This window comes from Nomascus leucogenys, chromosome 25 (assembly GCF_006542625.1).
Source record: "Nomascus leucogenys isolate Asia chromosome 25, Asia_NLE_v1, whole genome shotgun sequence".
Taxonomy (NCBI): Eukaryota; Metazoa; Chordata; class Mammalia; order Primates; family Hylobatidae; genus Nomascus; species Nomascus leucogenys.
In genome coordinates, this window is record NC_044405.1 from 24,623,517 (window position 1) to 24,648,516 (window position 25,000).

The 25,000-nt window shown below is 48.0% G+C and overlaps 1 protein-coding gene across 1 annotated transcript; it reads left to right on the forward strand.

The window, feature by feature from the left end:
* The first annotated feature begins 3,597 nt into the window (after positions 1-3,597).
* Positions 3,598-21,408, forward strand: GET1 (guided entry of tail-anchored proteins factor 1). The gene is made up of 5 exons (XM_003280247.4): positions 3,598-3,834; positions 14,351-14,516; positions 15,398-15,465; positions 16,796-16,910; positions 20,484-21,408. Exons 1-5 carry the CDS (start codon positions 3,733-3,735, stop codon positions 20,555-20,557), a joined length of 525 nt encoding a protein of 174 aa, XP_003280295.1. The 5' UTR covers positions 3,598-3,732; the 3' UTR covers positions 20,558-21,408.
* Positions 21,409-25,000: the final 3,592 nt, after the last annotated feature.

Sequence of the window (25,000 nt, forward strand, 5' to 3'; positions counted from 1 at the left end):
GGGCCTTGGAGAACCTTTATGTCTAGCTCAAGGATTGTAAATACACCAATCGGCACTCTGTATCTAGCTCAAGGATTGTAAATACACCAATCGGCACTCTGTATCTAGCTCAAGGTTTGCAAACACACCAATCAGCACCCTGTGTCTAGCTCAGGGTTTGTGAATGCACCAATCGACACTCTGTATCTAGCTGCTCTGGTGGGGCCTTGGAGAACCTTTGTGTCGGTACTCTGTATTTAACTGACCTGATGGGGATGTGGAGAACTTTTATGTCTAGCTCAGGGATGGTAAACGCACCAATCAGCGCCCTGTCAGAACAGACCACTCGGCTCTACCAATCAGCAGGACGTGGGTGGGGCCAGGTAAGAGAATAAAAGCAGGCTGCCTGAGGCAGCAGTGACAACCAGCTCGGGTCCCCTTGCTCAGTGTGGAAGCTTTGTTCTTTTGCTCTTTGCAATAAGTCTTGCTATTGATCACTGTTTGGGCCCACACTGCTTTTATGAGCTGTAACACTCACCGCGAAGGTCTGCAGCTTCACTCCTGAGCCAGCGAGAGCACGAACCAACCAGAAGGAAAAAACTCCGAACACATCTGAACATCAGAAGGAACAAACTCCAGACGCACCACCTTAAGAGCTGTAATACTCACCGCGAGGGTCCGCAGCTTCATTCTTGAAGTCAGACCAAGAACCCACCAATTCTGGACACAATATGTTACAGGAACATTAAGAAGTGAACAGTCTTGTTCTTGTTATGAGCTTTGTTTATTTTATTTTATTTTTTGAGAAGGAGTCTCGCTCTTCCACCCAGGCTGGAGAGCAGTGGTGCAACCTGGGCTCACTGCAGGCTCCGCCCCCTGGGGTTCACGCCATTCTCCTGCCTCAGCCTCCCGCGTAGCTGGGACTACAGGCGTCCGCCACCTCGCCTGGCTAATTTTTTGTATTTTTAATAGAGACGGGGTTTCACCGTGTTAGCTAGGATGGTCTCGATCTCCTGACCTCGTGGTCCGCCCGCCTCGGCCTCCCAAAGTGCTGGGATTACAGGCGTGAACCACCGTGTTGTTTACTATCTTAACTTGTGCTAGATGTAGATTGACTCATGCTGAAACACCCTGGCTCTCACATTGCTTTCCATGTGTTGGAAGAGGGTCTCCGCCTTCCATTCTTGGTGCTTTTGTGAAGTTCCTGCACAGGAGAGGGTTGAGTTCTTCAAACTGGGTTGCCTGTGAAGCCCAGGTGCTGCTGCTTCTCTCCCACCACTGCTGCAAAGTTGAGGACACGCTCCAGGGTTTTTGGTTTTTTTTGTTAGGCGTTCTGGACTGTCCAGGAATTAGGTAATCCTTTTCCTGAAGATAGGTGGCAGTGGGGTGTGGTGTGGTGGTGGACTTCTCTTTAGCCAGAGGCATATACTGGGGGCGGATGAAAGGGGTCCAGTGGGGTCGGGGCTGTCATCACTTTTCTTTTTTTTTTTCTTGCTTTTTTGAGATTGAGTCTCTGTTTCCCAGGCTGGAGTGTAATAGTGCGATCTGGGCTCACTGCAACCTCCGCCTCCTGGGTTCAAGTGATTCTCCTGCCTCAGCCTCTTGAGTAGCTGGGATTACAGGCGTGTGCCACGCGCCACCATGCCCGACTAATTTTTATATTTTTAGGAGAGAGGGGTTTTCACCATGTTGGTCAGGCTCGTCTCGAACTTCTGACCTCAGGTGATTTACCCAACTTGGCCTCCCAAAATGCTGGGATTACAGGCATGAGCCACCGTGCTTGGCCTATCATCACTTTTCAAGAGGCGGTTTCTCCTAAATCCATCTCAATCTCCAGTGAGAGAGGAGCCAGGAGCCTGGCTGCCGTGCTGCATGGCCCATCCAGGTGGAAGGGAAGGCTATGGAGGAGAGCTAGGCTCCTGCTCTTTGTTTTGGTCAGTTCAGAAGTCACTTATTAACCAATAAGTCCTTTCAGGGAAAGAATTCACTCTACCACTACAGAATAGTTTTGCTTCACATGTTTTCTTGACACAGAAGTTTGTAGAACCACAGCCTCTTGCATAATTTATTTATTTCTTTATTTATTTTTTAAGACAAGAGTTTCACTCTTGTCACCCAGGCTGGAGTGCAATGGCGCGATCTCAGCTCACTGCAACCTCCACCTCCCAGGTTCAAGCCATTCTCCTTCTTCTGCCTCCTGAGTAGCTGGGACTACAGGTGCCCACCACCACACCCAGCTAATTTTTGTATTTTTAGTAGAGACAGGGTTTTGCCATGTTGGTCAGGCTGGTCTCGAACTCCTGACCTTAGGTGATCCACCTGCTTCAGCCTCCCAAAGTGCTGGGATTACAGGCTTGAGCCACTGCGCCCAGCCGCATAATTATTTTAATTGGTTCATAATAATGAGCCAGAGTTGTACTCTGTTGCCCAGGCTGGAGCACAGTGGTGTGATCACAGCTCACTGCAGCCTCGACCTCCTGGGCTCAGGCGATCCTCTCATCTCAGACTCCCTAGTAGCTGGGGCCACAGGCACGTGCCACAGTGCCCGGCTAATTTTCATATTTTATTGTAGAGATGGGGTCTCACTATGTTACCCAGACTGGTTTCAAACTCCTGGGCCTGTGATCTACCTTGCTTGGATCTCCCAAAGTGCTGGGATTACAGGCGTGAGCCAGTGTACCCGCAATCTTGCATCATTTTGATTAGGAATTAGTCCTCAGAAACCAGCCATGGCAGCATGGCAGAAGAGACAGGTGAACATGTCTTGCTTTATCCACTAGGCATACTTTTTTTTTTTTTTTGAGACGGAGTCTCGCTCTGTCGCCAGAGCTGGAGTGCAGTGGCGCGATCTTGGCTCACTGCAACCTCCGTCTTCCGTGTTCAAGCGATTCTCCTGCCTCAGCCTCAGGAGTAGCTGGGACTACAGGTGCGCGCCACCACTCCCAGCTAATTTTTGTATCGTAGAGACGGGGTTTCACCATGTTGGCCAGGCTTGTTTCGATCCGTTGACCTCATGACCTGCCTGCCTCGGCCTCCCAAAGTGCTGGGATTACAGGCGTGAGCCACCGCGCCCTGCCCACTGTGCATACATTTGAGTTGGGATTCTTTCGCTGCAAAACCTGATATTCACCTAGATTCAGATTACTTTATTAACTATTACTAATGATTGTGAACAGTGCATTCTATTAAACTTATTTTTCAGGTATGCAGTTGTGTAAATTGGTTAGACTTACTACAGTGTTTAGATCTGGAACGAAAACGTAAGGCATTTTCCATGTAACTGCTTGGAACACGACAGTTACCTGCTACTATAATTACGGTAGTTTTCTATTTATGGAAGAGTATCTTAAATTTATCTAGAATTAAAAGTTAATTTAAAGAAAGTACTAATTATGACAAAAGCAGGGAGTCGTTAGTACTTGAAACCAGAGTTTGGTACTATGAGAAGGTTTTTAATTTTAAAAAGAAGGAAAAAAAGAAACACGGACGTCAGAAAACTGGTTCACTAGGGGGTGAGTGCGAGAAGGCTACGGAATCGCAGAAGGCCCAGGAGAAACCTGGAACGTGTTAACCGCTCCAACTGGAGCGGGAGGAAAAAACGGCCCCGCCTCCCGCGAGGGCGACGCAGTGCGCAGGCGCGTCGGCGCGCCTGTTCTGGGGCGCTTGGCTTCACCGCGCAGGCGCGGTCGCCGCTGCTGTTGTGGTCCCCATGGAGCTGCCGTAGCGGACCCAGCACAGCCAGGAGCGTCCGGGATGAGCTCAGCCGCGGCCGACCACTGGGCGTGGTTGCTGGTGCTCAGCTTCGTGTTTGGGTGCAATGTTCTTAGGATCCTCCTCCCGTCCTTCTCATCCTTCGTAAGTGGCTGCCTGGCCTCCCAAGGGCCGGTGGGGATGCCGCCCCAGTCCCCCGGCGGGTCTGGCGTAGGTACAGGGGTCTCAGCTGGGCGACTGAAGGCCGTAGTAGCGTCTTGGTTGGTCCGTAAGCTTTTTTGAGATAGTTGTTAGCGTCTAAAAGGTGCGACGCTTTACCCCAAAATCAGACTTTGTGGATTCTAGGGGGTTGGGAGAAACACCTGGCAACCCTGGGCCACGCTTTCACGTGGCAGGACTCTTCTCCCTGTGGGTGGCGGCGGCGAACCTCACACTGGGAGTTCCTAGTGCCCCGCTGCCAGCCTCGTTTCCGTTAATCCTGGTCCCTAGAGGCATTCGAGCAGCCCTCGGCCAGGGTTTCCCAGAGGCCTGGCGGGCGACGTCAGCTCTTCCAGGTCCCGGACAGATGGATCCTGGCGTCCAGGAGCCCACATTCTTGGGGTGGGTAGGGTGGGAGACAGGTGCAGAGAGAATCTCAGTACAGCGTGATGCCTTCAATATCCAAGGGAGCAACCAGGTTGGGGAACACTCTTTCTGTCAGGTAGTGAGTACATTACCTCCGTCTCACTGCTGCTGGGAGAGGCGTTTTATCATCCCATCCTCCTTTACCTCCCGGAGGAGTCTGGCTCAGAGAGTTTAGTAGTGGCACTAAGCCATCCACCTAGTGACTGGAGGTGGAGATTTGATTGCCTGTTGGAGCAGGGATAGGGATTTGGTGGCAAATTGGACAGGGCGTGGTGGGGTGTGGCCATGGAAGGCGGGGGTACTTTGGGAACTGTCCCCGAGAATGAGCGCCCTCTGTATGCCCACAGCAGAAATGAGGAGCTGTTGGGCAAAGACGGAGACCTCAAAGATTGGGCGCATTCGTTGCAGCATTGTCTTGGAAAACAGTTCTTGCTTTTCTCTCCTAAGATAAATTGGTAGTAGTGGAGTATATTTTATTCCACCAGTATTCATTGAGTGCCTGTTTTGTGCAAAACTCTATTCTTACTCTCTCAATTGTCCTACTGTCTGCGTTGTCCTGAGATACAGGGAATTCTCTTTTAACCCGAGTCTCCTTCAGAATCTTTCCTGATGCTATCCAGTCTTTAAGATGATGTCTCAGGTATTGCATAAAAGACTCCTGATGAGCTGGCCCATGCTCATCTTCTTGTTTTTAACTGTAAAATATACATAATATGAAATTTATCATCTTTATCATTTTTAGGTATACAGTTCAGTGGAATTAAGTACATTCACATTTTTGTGCAACCATTATCCCGGAACTTTATTATTATTATTATTATTATTTTTTTTTTTGAGACGGAGTCTCGCTTTGTCGCCCAGGCTGGAGTGCAGTGGCGCAATCTCGGCTCACTGCAAGCTCCGCCTCCCAGGTTCACGCCATTCTCCTGCCTCAGCCTCTCCGAGCAGCTGGGACTACAGGCGCCCGCCACCACGCCTGGCTAATTTTTTGTATTTTTAGTAGAGATGGAGTTTCACTGTGGTCTCGATCTCCTGACCTCGTGATCCACCCGCCTCGGCCTCCCACAGTGCTGGGATTACAAGCGTGAGCCACCGCGCCCGGCCTATTATTATTTTTTTAAGACAGGGTCTGACTCTGTGCAGTGGTGCAATCTCGACTCATTGCAGCCTCGGCGTCCCAGGTTCAAGTGATCCTCCCACCTCAGCCTCCCAAGTAGCTGGGACCACAGGCATGCACCACCATGCCCAGGTATTTTTTTATATTTTTAGTAGAGACAGAGCTTTGCCATGTTGGCCATGCTGGTCTCAAACTCCTGACCTCAAGCCATCCGCCCACCCTGGCCTCCCAAAGTGTTGGGATTACAGGTGTGAACCACTGCACCTGGCCCCGCTCCCAGAGTTGTTTTTTTTTTTTTTTTTTTTTTTTTTTTTTGAGACAGAGTCTCACTCTGTTGCCTATGTAGGAGTGCAGTGGCCTGATCTTGGCTCACTGCAGCCCCCACCTTCCAGGTTCAAGCGATTCCCTGCCTCAGCCTCCCAAGTAGCTGTGATTACAGGTACCTGCCACCATGCCCGGCTAATTTTTGTATTTTTAGTAGAGACAGGGTCTCACTATGTTGCCCAGGCTGGTCTCAAACTCCTGACCTCAAGTGATCTGCGCTCCTTGGCCTCCCAAAGTGCTAGGATTACAGGCATGTGCCAACATGCCCAGCCCCATCCCAGAACTTTTTTTTTATCTCCTCTAACCGAAACTCTCGCACTCATTAAACAACAACTCTGCATTCCTACCTCTCCCTGGCAGTCACCATTGTACTTTCTGTCTCTCTGAATTTGACTACTCTTGGGACCTCATATAAGTGGAATCAGACAGTATTTTTCCTTTTGTGACTGGCTTCTTTTCACTCAGCATACTATCCTTAAGGTCCATCCATGGTGTAGCATGAGTCAGGATTTCCTTCCCTTTTAAGGCTGAAGAGTATCCCATTGTACGTATAGGCCACATTTTGTTTATTAATTCATCTGTCTATGGACACTTGGTTTGTTTCTACCTTTTGACTATTGTAGATAATGCTAAAATGTTTACAAATATCTCTTTGAGTCTCTGCTTTCAGTTTTTCTGGACATATACCCAGCAGTGGAATTCCTGGATCTATGGTAATTCTATGTTGAATTTTTTTGAAAAACCACCATACTGTTTTCCATAGCAGCCACACCATTCGACATTCCCACCAGCAATGCAGAAGGGTTCCAGTTGTTCCATATCCTTCAACACGTATTTTTTCTTATTTATTTATTCTATTTATTTATTTTTTTGAGACGGAGTCTTGCTCTGTCGCCCAGGCTGGACTGCAGTGGTGCGATCTTGGCTCACTGCAAGATCCGCCTCCCAGGTTCATGCCATTCTCCTGCCTCAGCCTCCTGAGTAGCTGGGACTACAGGTGCCTGCCACCACGCCTGGCTAATTTTTTTGTATTTTTAGTAGAGACGAGGTTTCACCTGATTAGCCAGGATGGTCTCGATCTCCTGACCTCGTGATCCGCCTGCCTCGGCCTCCCAAAGTGCTGGGATTACAGGCTTGAGCCACCTTGCCTGGCCTATTTTTTTATTCTTATTTATTATTTATTTTATTTATTTATTTTTTGAGACAGAGTCTTGCTCTTGTTGCCCAGGCTGGAGTGCAATGGTGCAATCTCGGCTCACTGCAACCTCTGCCCCCTGGGTTCAAGAGATTCTCCTGCCTCAGCTTCCCAAATAGCTGGGATTACAGGTGCCCACCACTATGCCCGGCTAATTTTTGTATTTTTAGTAGAGACGAGGTTTCACCATATTGGCCAGGCTGGTCTCGAACTCCTGATCTCTGGTGATCCACTCGCCTTGGCCTCCCAAAGTGCTGGGATTGCAGGCGTGAGCCACTGTGCCCAGCTTATTTTTATTTTTTTGAGAGGGAGTCTCTCTCTGTCACCCAGGCTGGAGTGCAGTGGCTCAATCTTGGCTCACTGCAACCTCCACCTCCCGGGTTCAAGCAATTCTTCTGTCTCAGCCTTCCAAGTAGCTGGGATTACAGGTGCATGCCACCATGCTGGGCTAATTTTTGTATTTTTAGTAGAGACGGGGTTTTGCCATGTTGGTGAGGCTGGTCTCGAACTCCTGACCTCAGGTGATCCACCCACCTGGGCCTCCCAAAGTACTGGGATTACAGGCGTGAGCCACCACACCCAGCCCTTTGTTTTTTTTTTTTTAATGCTAATCATCCTAATGGACGTAAGGTGGTGTCTCATTTTAGTTTTGATTTGCATTTCCCTAATAATTAGTGATGAGTATCTTTTCAGATGCTTGTGGCCATCTGTTTATCTTTGGAGACATGGCTAGTCGAATCTTTTGCCCCCTTTTAAAATCCAGTTGTTTTTTGTTGTTGAATTAGTTCCTTTTGTTGTTATTAGACAATTTTTTTTTTTTTTTTTTGAGACAGAGTTTCGCTCTGTTGCCCAGGCTGGAGTGCAGTGGCACTATCTCGGCTCACTGCAACTTCTGCCTCCTGGGTTCAATTGATTCTCCTGCCTTAGCCTGCCGAGTAGCTGGGATTACATGCATGCGCCACCACACCCAGCTAATTTTTGTATTTTTTTTTTAGTAGAAAGGGGGTTTCACCGTGTTGGCCCGGCTGGTCTTGAACTCCTGACCTCAGGTGATCCACCTGCCTCAGCCTCCCAAAGTGCTGGGATTACAGCTGTGAGTCACCACACCTGGCCAACAATTTTTTTTTTTAAACTTTTAAGTTCAGGGATACATGTGCAGGTTTGTTATATAGGTAAACTTGTGTCATGGATGTTTGTTGTACAGATTATTGCGTCACCCAGTTATTAAGTCTAGTACTCATTAGTTATTTTTCCTGATTGTCTGCCTCCCACCCCCTACCCTCTACCCTCTGAAATAAAAAAATTTGTTTTTAGAGGCCAGGTCTTGCTCTGTGACTCAGGATCTGTGTCCACATCCTGTGCTGCCTCCTACAGCCTTATCTCAACCCGGTTAGCTTTCCTAAACCATTTTCCTATGATTGTTAACACTTGTTGTTAGCCAGGTTCAAAAGGATAACATAATTATTATCCCAGCAGAGTACACCCACCCTGTAATCGGTAATAGAGATGTTTGGCCTGGTCACTGGGTTTGTGGTGAGGGTCTGTGAAAAGCTGTAAGGAACGTGCTGGTCTTCAGTAGGGTCAACTGCTGCTCCTTCACCACCATTAGAGGCTACTTCATCACAGCCTCTGATATGAGGATTCAAGTGGGAAAGACGACAGGCAGCAGAAAGTCGAATTGGGAAAACGGTGCCCTCAGGGATGGGGCCACGCTCAGGTACTTAGATTATAACCTCCGTTGGGATGTTTCTGAAGCTTTTGTCCTAGCAGAAGTTAGGGAGGCAGCACCCCGATGTCATCACTCAGTCTAGGCCGCACTGGTTCCCGCACTGGTCCCCCCCTCCCCGCCCCCCGCGTGAGGCCTTAGTCGGTCTGAAGTATCAGAAGTCCGTGGAACAGTTAAGCCTAGCAAGGTCCTGGGAGGCGATCTCAGCTGTCCGCTGCGGTGGGGGTGGGATGCCTGGTAAGGGACACCAAGTCCCTGGTGTTGGCGTGGTAGGAATTTTCCTGGGATCACTCCCTCCTCTTCAAGCTGGTCACAGGACGCATGGTTGAGAGAGCCTAGTTCATTCAGTAGGTGGTCCAGGACTTTCTTCACCTACGGGAGGGGAACAAAGACGCCTTTGGTGAGCACCGGCTCTGCAGCTCTGCAGGTGCAGGGGAGGTGCACTGGGGAGGTGCACTGCGTAGGTGCCCCAGGACTGGCGGGGGCTGAGGGTCCATGCGAACGGCACTACTGCGCAGGCGTCCCAGGACTGGCGGGGGCTGAGGGTCCATGCGAACGGCACTACTGTGCAGGCGTCCCAGGACAGGCGCGGGCTCAAGGTCCATGCAAACCGCATGCACTGCGCAGGTGCTCCAGGACTCGCGCGGGGTCAAAGTCCATGCAAGCCGCACGCACTGCGCAGGTGCCCCAGGACTGGCACGGGCTCAGAGTCCACGCAAACCGCACGCACTGCGCAGGCGCTCCAGGACTGGCGCGGGCTCAGTGTATGCAAACCGCATACACTGTGCAGGCGCCCTAGGACTGGAGCTGGCTCAGGGTCCCTGCGAGCCGCACGCACTGCGCAGGCGCCCCAGAGCTGGTGTGGGCTGAGTGGCCACACGAGCCAGACGCACTGCGCAGGCTCCAGGAGGCCCTTCCTCGCAACCCTAGCTTTGCAGATAAAGGACGCTGCATGTGTTGCCTTCTGGGCATACAGGTCGAGTGCCCTTTCAAATTCAACTTTTTCTAAATTATCCTCCTTTTCTGCTGTAAAGAGTGGCCACCTCCTTTTCCCTCTAGGGGACTGAAGCGAGAGGAGGATGTTGCAGGGTTTGCCTCTGTGGTCATCTTCTTAGCACACCCTCCGCCCCCACATCCTTTTCCTCAGAGCCGTTGCTTAGTGAGTCCCTGCCATGGACCAGGCTTGGGGATGGTTTAGGGGGACGACTCTGCTTCACAGGACCTGCCCCGGAACCCTATGACTCAGAAGCGTGCTGGTGAAGTGCGCATGTGCGGGCAGGGCCTCCATTGGGGCTCTCGTGGGGGCAGCATGCAAGGACTGGGGCTGGTGGCCTGGAGAGCTGCCCGCTTCTCGGCCCTGGCTGGCGGGGGTCCTGGCCGAGAGTGGCATCCGGGGCTGTTCAGGGTCTGGAGCTTCCTGAGTTGGAAGACCCTGTCCCCTGTGTTCAGGGACTCAGGGTGACCTGAGTTGGTTGTTCCTGGGTTTGCCTGCTCTACTGCTGGCAGGGACGAGCACGGGCTATGCACGTTGTCATGCCATCAATTCAGAGATTTACTTTTGTTCTACAAATTAATATTTGCATTATTACATTTAGATTCATATTAAATCTTACACTGCATAATTCTAGAACATTTTAACACTTATATGTGGGTCTTGGATTAACATTGATACATATTTGCAAATTTATACTTTAAAACTTTTTTTTTTTTAGAGACAGGGTCTCTGTTGCCCAGGCTGTAGTGTGGTGGTGCCATCAAAACTCACAGCAGCCTCAACCTTTCGGGCTCAAGTGATCCCTCCCTCCCCGCCTCAGCCTCCTGAGTAGCTGGGGCCACAGGGACCACAGGCGTGCACCACCACACCTGACTAATTTTTAATTTTTTGGTAGAGATTGGGTCTTGCCATGTTGCCCCTCCTGATCTCAAACTCCTGGGCGCAAACGATACTCCCGCGTCAGTCTCTCAAAGTGCTGGGATTACTGCACTGCGCCTGGCTCAGACAATTTTTATTGTGCTTATACATGTAATAGATGTAAGTATTTTTTCAAGCACCAGTTGTTTTTGTTAACCTTACAAAGCTGCCTTCAGTTTTCCTCAAGTTCACTCTTCTGCCTTCACTCACCTCCCATTCCTGAGTTAATTGTTTTGTGTATTCCCTATAATGCTAAATAATGTCTTGGAATCTCTTTTTCTTTTTAAAATATGGTTTTAAAAGTCAGATTTATTGAAGTGTAATTTGTATAAGGCGAAATTATCAAAAAGTCCTTAGCAGTGTCTGCAGATTTTCCTTGCTTTTGAAAGATAATTTTGTGATTCATCTAAGAGAATTTGGCCCATTCCTATTTCCTTCTCCAGAGTGGATCAGGCTGGAATATATAGCTCCTTTTATAACTATAACTGTTGGGTATTGGCTAGGGCAGAGGCACCACAAAGAGAGCTGGGTTTGAACCGCCTACTCCCTGCGCAAAGGCTGCCAGAAGCTTCGCTGCAGTTAACACGCTGCGCATGAGCCCCTGGACCCACCCCCCCCACTCTCCCTTCCCCCCCCACTCCCCCTTCCCCCCCACTCCCCGTTACCCCCCACTCCCCCTTACCCCCCACTCCCCTTACCCCCCACTCCCCCTTCCCCCCCACTCCCCCTTCCCCCCCACTCCCCCTTCCCTCCCCCACCTTCACCTCATCACGCAGGCGCTGGTAGGAGGCATAACTGCGCGGGTCAGAAACCGCGCGCATGCGCAGACACTCTCAGGCGACTGGCAGGACTCGGCTTCCCAGCTCTAACCCGAGAGTTGTCCCTACTGTGCGGCAGGCGGAGGAGACCTGTGAGCTGGAAGGGGAAGGGGGGGATCTCATTTATTGTGTGCTTGCTGTGTGCCAGGCACACTTTAGATACGCTATAACATTTCATCTTTATTAATCTATTTTTAAAATTTCGAAACAAACACAAATGTGCAGAAAAGTTACGCATACAGTCAATACCGATAACTGATTTTGTTTCCTGAACCATTTGGAAGTTGTCAACCCGAACCCCCTCATTCCCAGATACTTTGGTATTCAAAAGAATCTTGGGGGCCGGGCGCAGTGGCTCACGCCTTTAATCCCAGCACTTTGGGAGGCCGAGGCTGGCGGATCGCTTGAGCTCAGGAGTTCACTGGCAACATAGTGAAACCATGTGTCTACTAAAACTAAAAAAAAATTAGTCCAGTGTGGTGGTGCAGGCCTGTAGTCCCAGATACTCAGGAGGCCCAGGTGGCAGTATCCCTTGAGCCCAGGAAGTCGAGGTTGCAGTGAGCCGAGATCTAATGCAGGCGTCAAGTACGTTACCACGATCTGATCCTCAGACCCCATGCAGGTTCCCCACGTTTTGCAGTAACGTCCTTAACAGGGAAAGGACCCAGTTCGGAATCATGCGTTGCATTTCCCGGCCTCTAGCCTCCTGTCTGGAGGAGTTTCCCAGTCTTCCCTTGACTTTCATGGCTGTCATTTGTGAGTGTCAGAGGCCAGTGATTTCGCAGAATGGACGCCCACTGGCAAGTCTGATACTTGGTAGGGATTTCTGAGAGGCAGTGCTGTGTTCTCATTGTGTCTCATCCGCTGGTGTGGGGCTGGGATTTGGGGATGTTCGCTGATCCCTTGGGGTAGGTGGCAGAGGCGCCTCTGAGGGATCTGGTCTTGGGGCGCCCGCGCAGTCCTTGGACTAGGCCTTCCCGGCGGATCTGCGGGCGCCACCTGGCGGCCACTGCCCACTCCTCCGTTGCGCTCCAGTCACCCCTCCCCTCCCGGTGCCGTGGCCCGGGGCGGCCGTTCCCTGGAGAGTGGATGGCTGGGGCTGGTGCAGGGAGCAGGGGCCTGCGGGGGCGGCGCAGGTGGGCCTCCAGGTCATGCGGGGCCTCTCTGCTCACAGGGACCAGCCAGGCCAGCCTGGGGAGGGTGCCTCTTTGTTTATGTCTGTATTCTTCTGCCTATCTGTGGAAACCACAGATCTCCAATTCTAAGCCAACACCACAAGATTCATTCTGCTTCTCTCCGAGACGCCTGCCTGCCTTCCTTCCTCCCTCCCTTCCTCCGTTCTTCCCTTCCTTCCTTCACCAGGTTATGAAAATGGCTAATTTTTCATATTTTTTGTAGAGACAGGGTTTCACCATGTTGCCAAGGCTGGTCTCGAACTCCTGGGCTCAAGCGATTCACCTGCCTTGGCCTCCCAAAGTGTTGGGATTATAGACATGAGCCACCGAACCCGGCCTTTTTTCTTTTGTCTCTTTTTTTTTTTTTTTTTTTTGAGACAAGGTCTCACCCTGTTGCCCAGGCTGGAGTCCAATGGCATGATCTCAGCTCACTGCAGCCTTGAACTCCTGTACACAAGAAATCCTCCCACCCCGGCCTCCAGAGTGTTAGGGTTGCAGGCCGAGCCACCGTGCCAGGCCGAGGCATCTTTCTAAGTGTCTTCGCTGAAAGTGAGAAGACTGGCTTCCGTTACTCTCAATATGTTTATTTCTGTGGTCACCCTTTTGTAATTAATCTCTGGTGTCCACCACCCACTGTTACCCATGTGAGTGCATGCCTCTCCCCACCTGGGCTCTGACACTGGCGGGGTTCCTTCTTGTCTTGTATGTCCGTCTCCCTCACCCTACAGATCGTGACTCCTGTGTCAGGCTGCCCTGTCTTGGGGACCCCTGTATCACCATGCCTGGCCCTGATGCCTCTTGCCAGGGTGCCATTCTATGGGAAGGCCCTCTGCACTGAGCTTGGGCGCTGACACTCTGCCCCAGGCCCCTGCCTCACCACTGTTACCCTGCACCTGCACCTTGCTCTGCCCCGTCTAATCTAGGACTGAATTCTTCAGGGAGGGGAGAGGATACATGTTCCCTGTCACTGGAATAACAGCTCTGGTGATGGAATTGGTTTTCATTTCATAATTGCAATTTTAGTTATAGTGAAAGAGACAAACATTTGTATTGGAGCAAATTCATGGGCATATCTGTAAAAGGAAAAATACAGTTTGAATAGCAATTTGAATATGAGGGTTTTTGTGTGTGTGTGTGTGGTGGTTATAGGGAGCTGAAAAAGGCAGCAGAGGCTGGCTGTGTAGGTAGAGGGCAGCTTGCCCCGTTGGCAGAGGCGGGAGTAGGATGTTGGAGGAAGGTGTACCGGTTCTGTCTGGTCAAACCCATTCTGGAGTTGTCTCAAAAGCAGTGGCAGGGGAGTTCCCTCAAGGGGTTGCTCCAGACTGCCTGGAGATGGGGCCGGCTGGGATTCCAAAGAAAGAAGCACTAAACACCAGGGTGATAAGTCCACAGCATTCATGACGGGAACTTACAAGAGCTGCGGCAGTCCCGGGACAGCCAGTGAGAGAAAGGGACGTTTACCTAGGGCTGTCTGCCACCAGGGGGTTGGGGTATGGAGTGTATGTGGGAGTTTAAGGACTGTCATGGCGGGGCTAGTTTGTAGGTGTTTCTCAGCAGGATGAATCTCCCAGTGTTCTCCAGCAACAGCCTTTACTCTTTATCAGTCCTGGGAACGTTCACGGCCCCAGTTTGCATTCAGTCCTGCAGAGAAACACACAACTGGCTGGGTCACAGAGTGGTCAGGGCATAGACAGAAAGTAGCGGGGGACTGGGGGACCCTCCTATGACCCGTGTTGGAAGGTGCTGATCCCCGCTGCCCACCCTGCCAGATGTCCAGGGTGCTGCAGAAGGACGCGGAGCAGGAGTCACAAATGAGAGCGGAGATCCAGGACATGAAGCAGGAGCTCTCCACGGTCAACATGATGGATGAGTTTGCCAGATACGCCAGGCTGGAAAGAAAGATCAACAAGATGACGGATAAGCTCAAAACCCACGGTACTGTGTCCATTGCAGCCTGAAGGCTTCATGAGAGCTGATTAATAGAGAAGTCTGTATGTTAAGATTAGTAGAATATATGCTTTGCTTCTTGGATGTTCTGAATATCGATGGAAACTTTTAAGTTATCTGGAGGAAACTCAGTAATAATTATTACTTTCTTCTTATTTGCTGGTGAACCTTTGCTTTCTAAGCACAGAAATATTTAAGATCCTCTCAGATTTTCCTCAGAGCCAACTCTTAATTGTAGGTTTTCATTTTTAAATTCATCACTTTTCTGAGAGAAGCCCAGAAAAAAAAGTCTCACAGTGGATTCCCAGATGCTTTTGTTCCACTCTCTAGAAAAATGCCCAGCAGTGTCCTCTTCCGAGTGTCACCTCCCGGGTACAGTCTCCTGTGATGAAGAGCGCTTTCTCAGGGCAGCCTGTGTGCTGAGGGACCCCATGCCCAGTGTGTGCACAGTCAGACAGCTGTCTCTGTGGCTAGGAAAACAGACAAAGGGGGCCTGTCCAGGCCCAGGACAAGCTGGACCTGCACCAGGGATTAGTGTACTGTGCAGACTGGGAAATAGGGAGGAAGATTTAGTCCTGTTGGTAAGTGGTAACTGTATTATACAAAGAATCTTTGATTTCATGAGTCGTTTTGAGAGTTTTCAAAATTAAAGCTATTCAAATCTCAGAGTAGGATACTATTTTAAATAATGGCATAATGAGGTGGTAGGTGACTTAAAAATTCGATTTTATATTTTCTAAATATGTTGAGTGATTGTTCCATTTATAATCAGAAAGCGTATTATAAGGGAAAATAACATTTCTGTGTATTTGAATATCTTGTTAATTTTTCACGACTGACATAATTGTTTATCCTATTTTTCCTTTCAGTGAAAGCTCGGACAGCTCAATTAGCCAAGATAAAATGGGTGATAAGTGTCGCTTTCTACGTATTGCAGGTAAGTGTGCCAGAGCATCAGCCGGGTCATTGGAGTTGGTGACCCCGGCCTCCAGAGCGGTGCCTGCAGATCCAGGGCTGGGAGTTTGGGCTGTTCCACCTTCAGCTGTCGTGTCATGTGTCCCTGCCCACACGGAGCTCTAAACACTGTCGGTCTACAAGTCAGACTAAAAGGAAGCCTTTCTCTTGAGGAGAGTTGTTAAAGTTTGGGACTTTTTGGCAGATGAACTGTGAAGTAAGTTCTTGGAGAGCTTTCACCATGCCTTCATCCCAGTGTGGTTTGATGGGCCTGGTGGGATGAAGCAAGAAGCTTATAGATGACATCGGTTTTTTCTGAGATCTTCAATACTTTTGGCCCTTACTTGTTACCTGGTGTATTTCACGCGCACTCTCCACCCTCCAGGTAGAGAACCAGCTTTTCCGACTGGAATTGGCTTCTAGCCTCCCTGCCTGGGGCTTAACCCTCATAGCCTCTCCTGGAGCTGTTGCTGGGCTCTGCTCTGCCCCGAGAGTGCAGTTGTGCTGCCCAGACACCTTTAGCAGTTGCCGTAAATATCCGAGTTGCAGTACCATGTGATCTAGTACCGAGGCAAAGGATTCAAGCCCACCCCCCAGAAAGCTTAGTTTGGCGGGGTATATTTAAGGAAATTGATTCGGAGGCACTGTCATTTGCTAAGAGGTAAGTTTCCTGCAGACAAAGGAGTTAGGCCAGCAGCCCTCTTTCATGTCTCTTCTGAGCGGCCTGTTCAAGCCAGGAAGGGGGCAGATGACAATCAAAGGAATGCTGCGGGGGGATGGAGGGAAATAAAGCATCCCCCACCATTGAAACTTACAGGGCTCACCTCTGCGTGCCTTGCTAACACTGGTGTATGTGGGAGAATTCACTAGTTTTTCCAAGGATGGCTTTCGTCACTAGTAAGGTGTGTTGAGCATACAGTCTGGCTGCTCAAAGGAGATACTCAGTGAGAAAAGCACACCCGTGTTATGGGAGACTTTGGTTAGTTTATCAGCTAATCTAAATTATGTGTAGATTGTATTCATCCTAAAACAGTGAAATGCCAGTTCACATAGGAAGGCTCGCCTACTTGTTGGCAGTGTGCAGACATGCTGCTGAGCTCGTCTTTAATTAGACTTTCTCATTCGAGGTTTCACCAAGGGACATTAGTGGCTGTGTGTGCTCATCTGTTGTCTGTGGGGACTGGGTTCCTAGGCTTGAGGTGCTCAGTCTGGAGAGTTTTCCTGGGTTTATTTTCGCATTTCCCTGTCCTCCCTTCTGTGTGGTCGGTTGTGTGATCGGCAGGCTGCTTCGCTCACCAGAGGTGTCTTTCCAGGCTGCCCTGATGATCTCACTCATTTGGAAGTATTATTCTGTCCCTGTGGCTGTCGTGCCGAGTAAATGGATAACCCCTCTAGACCGCCTGGTAGCCTTTCCTACTAGAGTAGCAGGTAAGAATTTTCTGGGAGATGCAGTGGAAGAGTGTGGATAGGCTCATGTAGAGGTGTGTGGTAGAAGATTAAGTTAGCCTGGCATCCTTCTCACCGTCCATTTAGTGAGCGGGGTTTTGTGTCTCAGCCTCACACGAGGCTTCCCATGAGGAAACTGAGGTCTAAAAAAGTTACTTCAGTTGTCCAGCGTCACCAAAATGTTAAGGAGCAAAGCTAAAATTCAGTCCTAGGTCTGTTTCCAGGATCCATGCCCAATACGTCAAGTCTGATAGCCCATTGAAACACTAGCTGTAGTTCCAAAATTCTGTATCTTTTCAATCCCTATTATGGTTGGCTTCTCTGTAGCACTTGCTGCTCTTGGCTATTCTTTTATTTTTTATTTTTTGAGACAGAGTCTCACTCCGTCACCCAGGTTGGAGTCAGTGGTGCGATCTTGGCTCACTGCAACCACCTCTGCCTCCCAGGTTCAAGCAATTCTTATGCCTCAGCCTCCCAACTAGCTGAAATTACAGGCGTGCACCACCATGCCCAGCTAATTTTTGTATTTTTAGTAGAGACAGAGTTTCACCATGTTGGCCAGGCTGGTCTGGAACTCCTGACCTTAAGTGATCCTCACGCCTTGGCCTCCCAAAGTGCTGGGATTACAGGCATGAACCACTATGCCCAGCCATGTTCTTTTATTTTTGAAGATAATTTTTTAAAGATATTAAAAGTAGTACATGCCACTATAGAATGATTAGAAATATAGCTATCAATTAAAAATCCCAGCTGGGTGCAGTGGCTCATGCCTGTAATCCTAGCACTTTGGGAGGCCAAGGTGGGCAGATTGCCTGAGCTCAGGAGTTTGAGACCAGCCTGGGCAACATGTTGAAACCCTATCTCTACTAAAATACAAAAAATTAGCTGGGCGTGGTGGTGCGTGCCTGTAATCCCAGCTACTTGGGAGGCTGAGGTGTGAGAATCACTTGAATCCAAGAGAGGGAGGTTGCAGTGAGCTGAGATCACGCCACTGTACCCCAGCCTGGGTGACAGAGTGAGAATCTGTCTCAAATAAAATAAAAAATAAGATTCCTATTAGCTTTTAATGCTGTGATATATTTTTCTTTGCCTTTTTTTTCCCATTTATTTTGATATAATTAAGGTCACCTGGCACATAACATTTTGTACCTCCTTTTTACTTTATAGGGTAAGCCTATTCCCACATGTTTTAGTTTGTTAGGGTTAAGTGAAATACTATAAACTGGGTAGCTCATAAACAACAGAAATTTATTTCTCACTGTTCCGGAGCCTGGGGAGTCCAAGATCAAGGTGCCAGCAGATTTGGTGTCTGATGATGGCCCATTTTCCGTTCATGGATGGTGTCTTCTCACTATGTCCTTGCATGGTGGAAGGACAAGCTCCTTTAGGCCTCTTTTATAAGGGCACTAATCCCATTCACAAGGACTCTGCCCTTGTGACTTAATCACCTCCTGGAAGGCCCCAATTCTTAATGCCATCACTGTGGGGGGTAGCATATTAACATATGAATTTTAGGGGGATACAAACATTCAGACCATATCAGTACATTTCTTTTCTTTTCTTTTTGAGGCAGGGTCTTGCTGTGTTGCCCAGGCTGGCAGTGGCACCCTCATAGCTCACTACAGCCTTGAACTCCTTGGCTCAAGTGGTCCTCCCACCTTAGTCTCCTGAATAGTTACGATAACAGTTGCACACCACCATGCCCAGCTAATTAAAAAAAATGTTGTTTATAGAGATGGGGTCTTGCCTTGTTGCTTAGGTTGGTCCCAAACTCCTGGCATCAAGCAGTCCTCCCTCCTCAGCCTCTCAAAGTGCTGGGATTATAGGCGTGAGTCACCTTGCCTGGCAAATTTCTTTATTAAGGAATTTTCAGTAGCTGTTCTTCATTTAGATACGTCATTTGCAAATTTTCCTGATGAAGGATATTTATTCCGGTCCTGATTTTTTGCTATTAAAGATAATGCTGCAGCACACATCCTTGCTGGGCTTTGGTTGTGATTTGTGATTATGCTAGAGGTGAATACTGTATCAAAAGGCATGACTATTTCTTTCTTTTTTTTTTTTTTTAGGACCGAGTCTCACTCTGTTGCCCAGGCTGGAGTGCAGTGGCGTGATCTCTGCTCACTGCAACTTCCGCCTCCCTGGTTCAAGTGGTTCTCCTGCCTCAGCCTCCCCAGTAGCTGGGATTACAGGTGCACACCACCACGGCCGACTAATTTTTGTAGTTTTAGTAGAGACAGGATTTCACCATGTTGGCCAGGCTGGTCTTGAACTCCTGACCTCAGGTGATCCACCTGCCTTATCCTCCCAAAGTGCTGGGATTACAGGCGTGAGCCACTGTGCCTGGCCAGGAATGGCTGTTTCAAAGACTCCCAGTTTAGCTACCACCCCTGTCCCCTTCCCCACCCTTTCCTTCCCCTCTCCTTTGTTTGACACAGCTGGACCTAGGCCAGGAGCTCTGCACTGCCGGCCAGAGAAGCATCCAGCCACCCTTCCATGCATCCAGCAGGGCCGTGGGCCACTCTTGCAGCCTGTCTTCCTGGACAGGGGGATATGTATGCCTCTCCATTATTGGTGGGGCAAGAAAGGCATAGGTAGACATTGCTTTGTTTATAATGCTTTTGAGAAAGGAAAAATAAATAATCTTACAGGTTTGGTTTTGGAATCTATTAATATCATAAATAGTAACGCACATCTCTCTGGCAGGAAAGGGAAATTCAGCTCAGGGTCCACTGTTCACTGCAATTCCTGCTTAGTAAAGAATGCAGCCCTATGATTCTATAGAAAGTGACAAATTCGGGTTGGGCACGGTGGCTCATACCTGTAATCCCAGCACTTTTGGAGGCCGAGGCGGGTGGATCATCTGAGGTCAGGAGTTTGAGACCAGCCTGACCCACATGGTGAAACCATGTCTCCACTAAAAGTACAAAAATTAGCCAGGCGTAGGCCGGGTGCGGTGGCTCATGCCTGTAATGCCGGCACTTTGTGAGGCTGAGGCGGGTGGATCATGAGTTCAGGAGATCGAGACCACGGTGAAACCCCATCTCTACTAAAAATACAAAAATTAGCTGGGCACGGTGGCGGGCACCTGTAGTCCCAGCTACTTGGGAGGCTGAGGCAGGAGAATGATGTGAACCCAGGAGGCAGAGGTTGCAGTGAGCTGAGATCGCGCCACTGTACTCCAGCCTGGGTGACAGAGCGAGAATCTGTCTCAAAAAAAAAAAAAAAAAAAAAGTTAGGTGTGGTGGTGCACACCTGTAATCCCAGCTACTCGGGAGGCTGAGGCAGGAGAATCGCTTGGGCCCAGGAGGCAGAGGTGCAGTGAGCCGAGATCACACCATTACACTCCAGCCTGGGGGACAGAGCGAGACTCCGCCTCAAAAAAAAAAAAAAAGAAAGTGACAAATTTGAGCCTATGAAACATAAACTTCACCTCAGCCCAGCACTGCTCAAAAAGAATGGAAATACTCTCTTTGCTGTGAGTTAAAGACAGCAGAGACAGATGTGGGCAGCACTGCTGGTACGCTCTCTCATGGTGAATTTCTTTATTTTCAGGTGGTGTTGGAATTACCTGTTGGATTTTAGTCTGTAACAAAGTTGTGGCTATTGTGCTTCATCCGTTCAGCTGAACAGGAAGATGGATACAGCTATGAGACTTTTAAAAATGGATTTTCTCTTATAGGTTAAAAATCTGATTTAGACTGTTTTGTTTTTTAAGAAACAAAAGTGCACAGTTTAGATTTTTTTTGTTGAATATGTTTGTTCTTGGACGTTATGAGAGAGTCTTATAAGAATCATGATTTTCTACACCTGTCATTGAGCCAAGAAAGTCCAGTTTATGACATGTGTGTACTAGCGAACACCGTTCTAGATCTGTACGAAATGTGAAATGTTTAGGGACATCTCCGTGCTGTCACTTCTGATTTGCCCTCTTACGTATTTTGGTCATATTGCCAGCTGGAAGGTCAAAATTTTCTAACAACTTTAAGTAAGTTCTTTGAAGACTTAGTGCTGTTTTTAATCCAGTTTAGAAAGTAACTTAATTTTAATACCACTACTAAAAATTTGAAAATTTCTTCTTTAATCACATTCAATACGGTTAAAAGAACACTAATTGACATTGCGTGGGCTTTTTCTCCCTTTGTTTAAAATGTCATTTGTTGAGCAAGAGTTGTATAGTATTATCTACTTACTTGAGACTGTTAATTTTTCATTACAGTGTTTTGTAAATGTATCCATGAGACCATAATGCATTCTTTTGTGCTCAACTTGTGTTTTGTATTTAAAGCATTTTGAATGAAGTGTATTTTGTAAGCATTTAATATTTATGCTCTTTAGAATGGAACACAGAAAACAAACCTTATAAGGCCTGATTAAATTAATCTGAACCAATAACCTGTGTGGCCCACAAAGTATAATTCTATTAAATGTTCCTTAAAACACTTTTTTCTAATTAAAATCTTTGCAAGTGCTTGTGTAACTTCCTGCCTTACAGCTACTTGTTTGCTGTGAGCCACCCGCAACTGACAAGTGGCTGTTAACTTAGTCACCATATCACAGTAAAGCTGAATTCTCTCACTAGTTTCTGCAAGTTCATATTTGTGTTCTTTTGTTTCCTAATGATCGAATAAGTAGTTTGTCGTTATTTTAGCTGATTGGACTGCGAAAAGACAAAGTGCTGTGGTCCTTTAGTTTATTGTCATGCTGAAGACCACCAGAGCAGCTTTTGGGTTCCACTTACTCAAACACACATGCACTGCAGGCTTACCCAGCACCAAGTTTACTTAGCTTTAAGAAAGGACAGAGAGCAGGGAACACAGCCACAGCCTGGTGGAGGAACTGGACACCAGCTTCCAGTGTCCATCACCACACGGGATACATTTTGCCCACAAAGGATGAGAAGGCAGCCTGGGGAGGAGATGAGAGCAGCACACGGAAGCTGCAGGAACTAGTCACTCAGACGAAATGTAGCACCAAGGGGGCACGTGCCTAACTCCCGTTTTAGTAAGCCGCAGGCAGAAATGATGGCGGACAATCAACAGTGCACCGGCCATGTAGAGCGTGCCCAGGGAACTGCTGGGATCACTCATCCGCATACAGGGTCCCTGATGATACCCGTTTCTCTTAAAGATATTCTCATTCAGTTGTTACAAGAATTTTGACAAATCTCACTGAGGCTAGAGATAAAAATTTCTAGTTAACAGCCATTAACTTTCCCCATGCGTGAATAGTTTGTGATGATTAAATAGGGGAAATGTAAATGTCCTTTATGTTTCACATTATTGTGTCTTTTTAGAAATTACACAGTTTTTTTTTTTTTTTTGAGATGGGAGTCTTGCTCTGTCACCCAGGCTGGAGTGCAGTGGTGTGATGTCGGCTCACTGCACCCTGTGCCTCCTGGGTTCAAGTGATTCTCTTACCTCAGCCTCCTGAGTAGCTGGGATTACAGGCGCCCGCCATCACGCCCAGCTAATTTTTGTATTTTTAGTAGAGACAGGATTTCACCATGTTGGCCAGGTTGGTCTCGAACTCCTGACCTCAGCTGATCCACCCGCCTTGGCATCCCAAAGTGCTAGGATTATAGGCATGAGCCACTGTGCCCAGCCTACAATTTGTTTTAACAGATGATGAACATGGTGATGAATTCAGAAGATAGAGAAAGGGCTACAGTAAATGTGCATCTTATGACTCTTGTCCCCCAGTTTCCCAAAGTTTTCCTCTGTTACCAGTTTCTTATGATTCTGCCAGTGATATATTCCATGCATTTATGAATATTAATACATGTGCTTTTAAGACAAATGCTTTAAAGGTATAAAAATAATACCTAAAAAGACAAAAGTAGTACCGATTTACTGCTTTTTTAAAAAATTGAACGTGGGAAGTACAGAAAAGCAAGGAAGAAAAACCTATGACTCCATAGAACTAGGGTGACTGGCGTTAGCATCTGTGCTTTTGCTTTTTTGCATATATGTGTGTATAATGTTGAAATGTAATGATAGGTTTTTTTTTTGAGATGGAGTTTTGCTGTGTCGCCCAGGCTGGAATGCAGTGGCGCAATCTCGGCTCACTGCAACTTCTATCTCCTGGGTTCAAGTGATTCTTCTGCCTCAGCCTCCCGAGTAGCTGGGACTATAGGCTTGCACCATGACGCCTATTTTTTGTATGTTTAGTAGCGATGGGGTTTCACCATGTTGGCCAGGCTGTTCTTGAACTCCTGACCTCAGGTGATCCACCTGCCTCAGGCCCCCAAAGTTGGGATTACAGGCCTGAGCCACCATGCCCAGTGGGTTTTTGTTTTTATTTTGAAAATACTGGATATATTTTATAGCTTTACGTGAAAGCAGGTATCTCTTTGATTTAAAATACATCTAAAGCTTTCTTCATACCAATTTTGTAATAAATTTATGGTCAATCAAGCAGGGAAATTTTTAAATATACAAATCCATAATCTTTTTTTTTTTTTTTTTTTAATAGAGACAGGGTCTCACTATGTTGCCCAGGCTGGTCTCAAACTCTTGGGCTCAAGAGCTGGGATTACAGGCGTGAGTCACCATGCCCAGCCCATAATCATTTTTTATGCATTTTATGTGCTGTTGCCACCATAAGGGGCTGGAATGCTAGGCAAACTGGTTTACTGTCCCCTGACCTGCGGGGGCTCTCTGGCCTTCCATAGTTTTTCTTACACAGTGCATCGTGGGAGAGGTGCGTGTGTGTGTGTGTGTGTGCACGCGCATGTGCTGACAGCCCCCCGGAACCAGAGCTTTAGACTTAAAGCTTTCTCCGACTCCCTTATGTGGTGGTTTCTTTCCCATCCTCATCTGAGCATTTAAAATACTATCTGTATGACTGATTTGTCGTGTCTGCTGTTGTGGTTTTGTTTCTAATGTTATAGATCCTTTTTTTGTGTGTGATAAAAGGTTATTTCAGTGATGATGCAAGTGCCTTTAGGGCCAGAGACTATTCCTTGAGCTTTTCTGTACTCCTCCTGCATGCCTTCAGTCGTACCCAGGAGTATTTAACTCAGAATCACATAATGGTTTTCCGCTAGAGCCGTGTATGGTCTGTTTTCTTTGCAGTTGAAATGTTAGCAATTAACAACTGTCAGGAGAATTTTCTAAGTGCCACTCTCTTATAAGGCCTGCGGTATGGAGCACTTTGATGACGTCTCAGATTCAAAGCCACGTGTGACTGGTTTGAACACCATTGGAATCCCAGGCCAGGCAGCTCATCCTGTCTCTAGGCCCAGGGTTCTTGTGTGGGTCGGCTTTCCTGCATGCATCTTTGGGATCTAACGTGTATCAATCTATCGACAGTCAGAGTGCTGACTCTTACCAGTGAATTCAATCATAAATAGCATGAATATTGTGTAGTTTTAGCCAATATTGTGGGAAAGGATATTGGACTCTAAAGGGTACGGTAATCATTCCTTTATGTTGCCCAAATTCTTTTCCTGTATTTTTTTTTTTATTTTTTAGAGACAGGGTCTCATTCTGTCACTGAGGCTGGAGTGCAGTGACACGATCATAGCTCACTACAACCTCATGCTCCTGGTCTCAAGCGATCCTCCAGCCTTGGCCTCCTGAGTAGCCGGGATTACAGGCATGCACCACCATGCCTGGCTATTTCTCATTTTTTATTTTTGTAGAGAGCAGGGTCTGACTGTGTTCCCAGGTTGGTCTCGAACTCCTGGACTCAAGTAATCCTCCTGCCTCAGCCTGCTAAGTAGCTGGGACAACAGGTGTGTACCACAACTCTGGACTAATTTTTAAATTTTTGTAGAGATGGGGTCTTGCTATGTTGCCTAGGCTGGTTTCAAACTCCTGGCCTCAAGTGATCTGCCTCAGCTTCCCAGAGTGCTGTGATTACAGGTGTGAGCCACTGTGCCCAGCCATTTTTCCGGAATCTTTTTAAAAAATAGTTTTTATTAAATATTGAGAGGTTATAAAATAATATTTAAAATATGTAAATTTTAAAGATTAAAAACACAATACAAATCTTTGTATCTTTCACCCAAGTTTTAGAAGAACCTTTGCAATCCCCACTGAGCAAAGGTAACACCACTGCTCTGAATT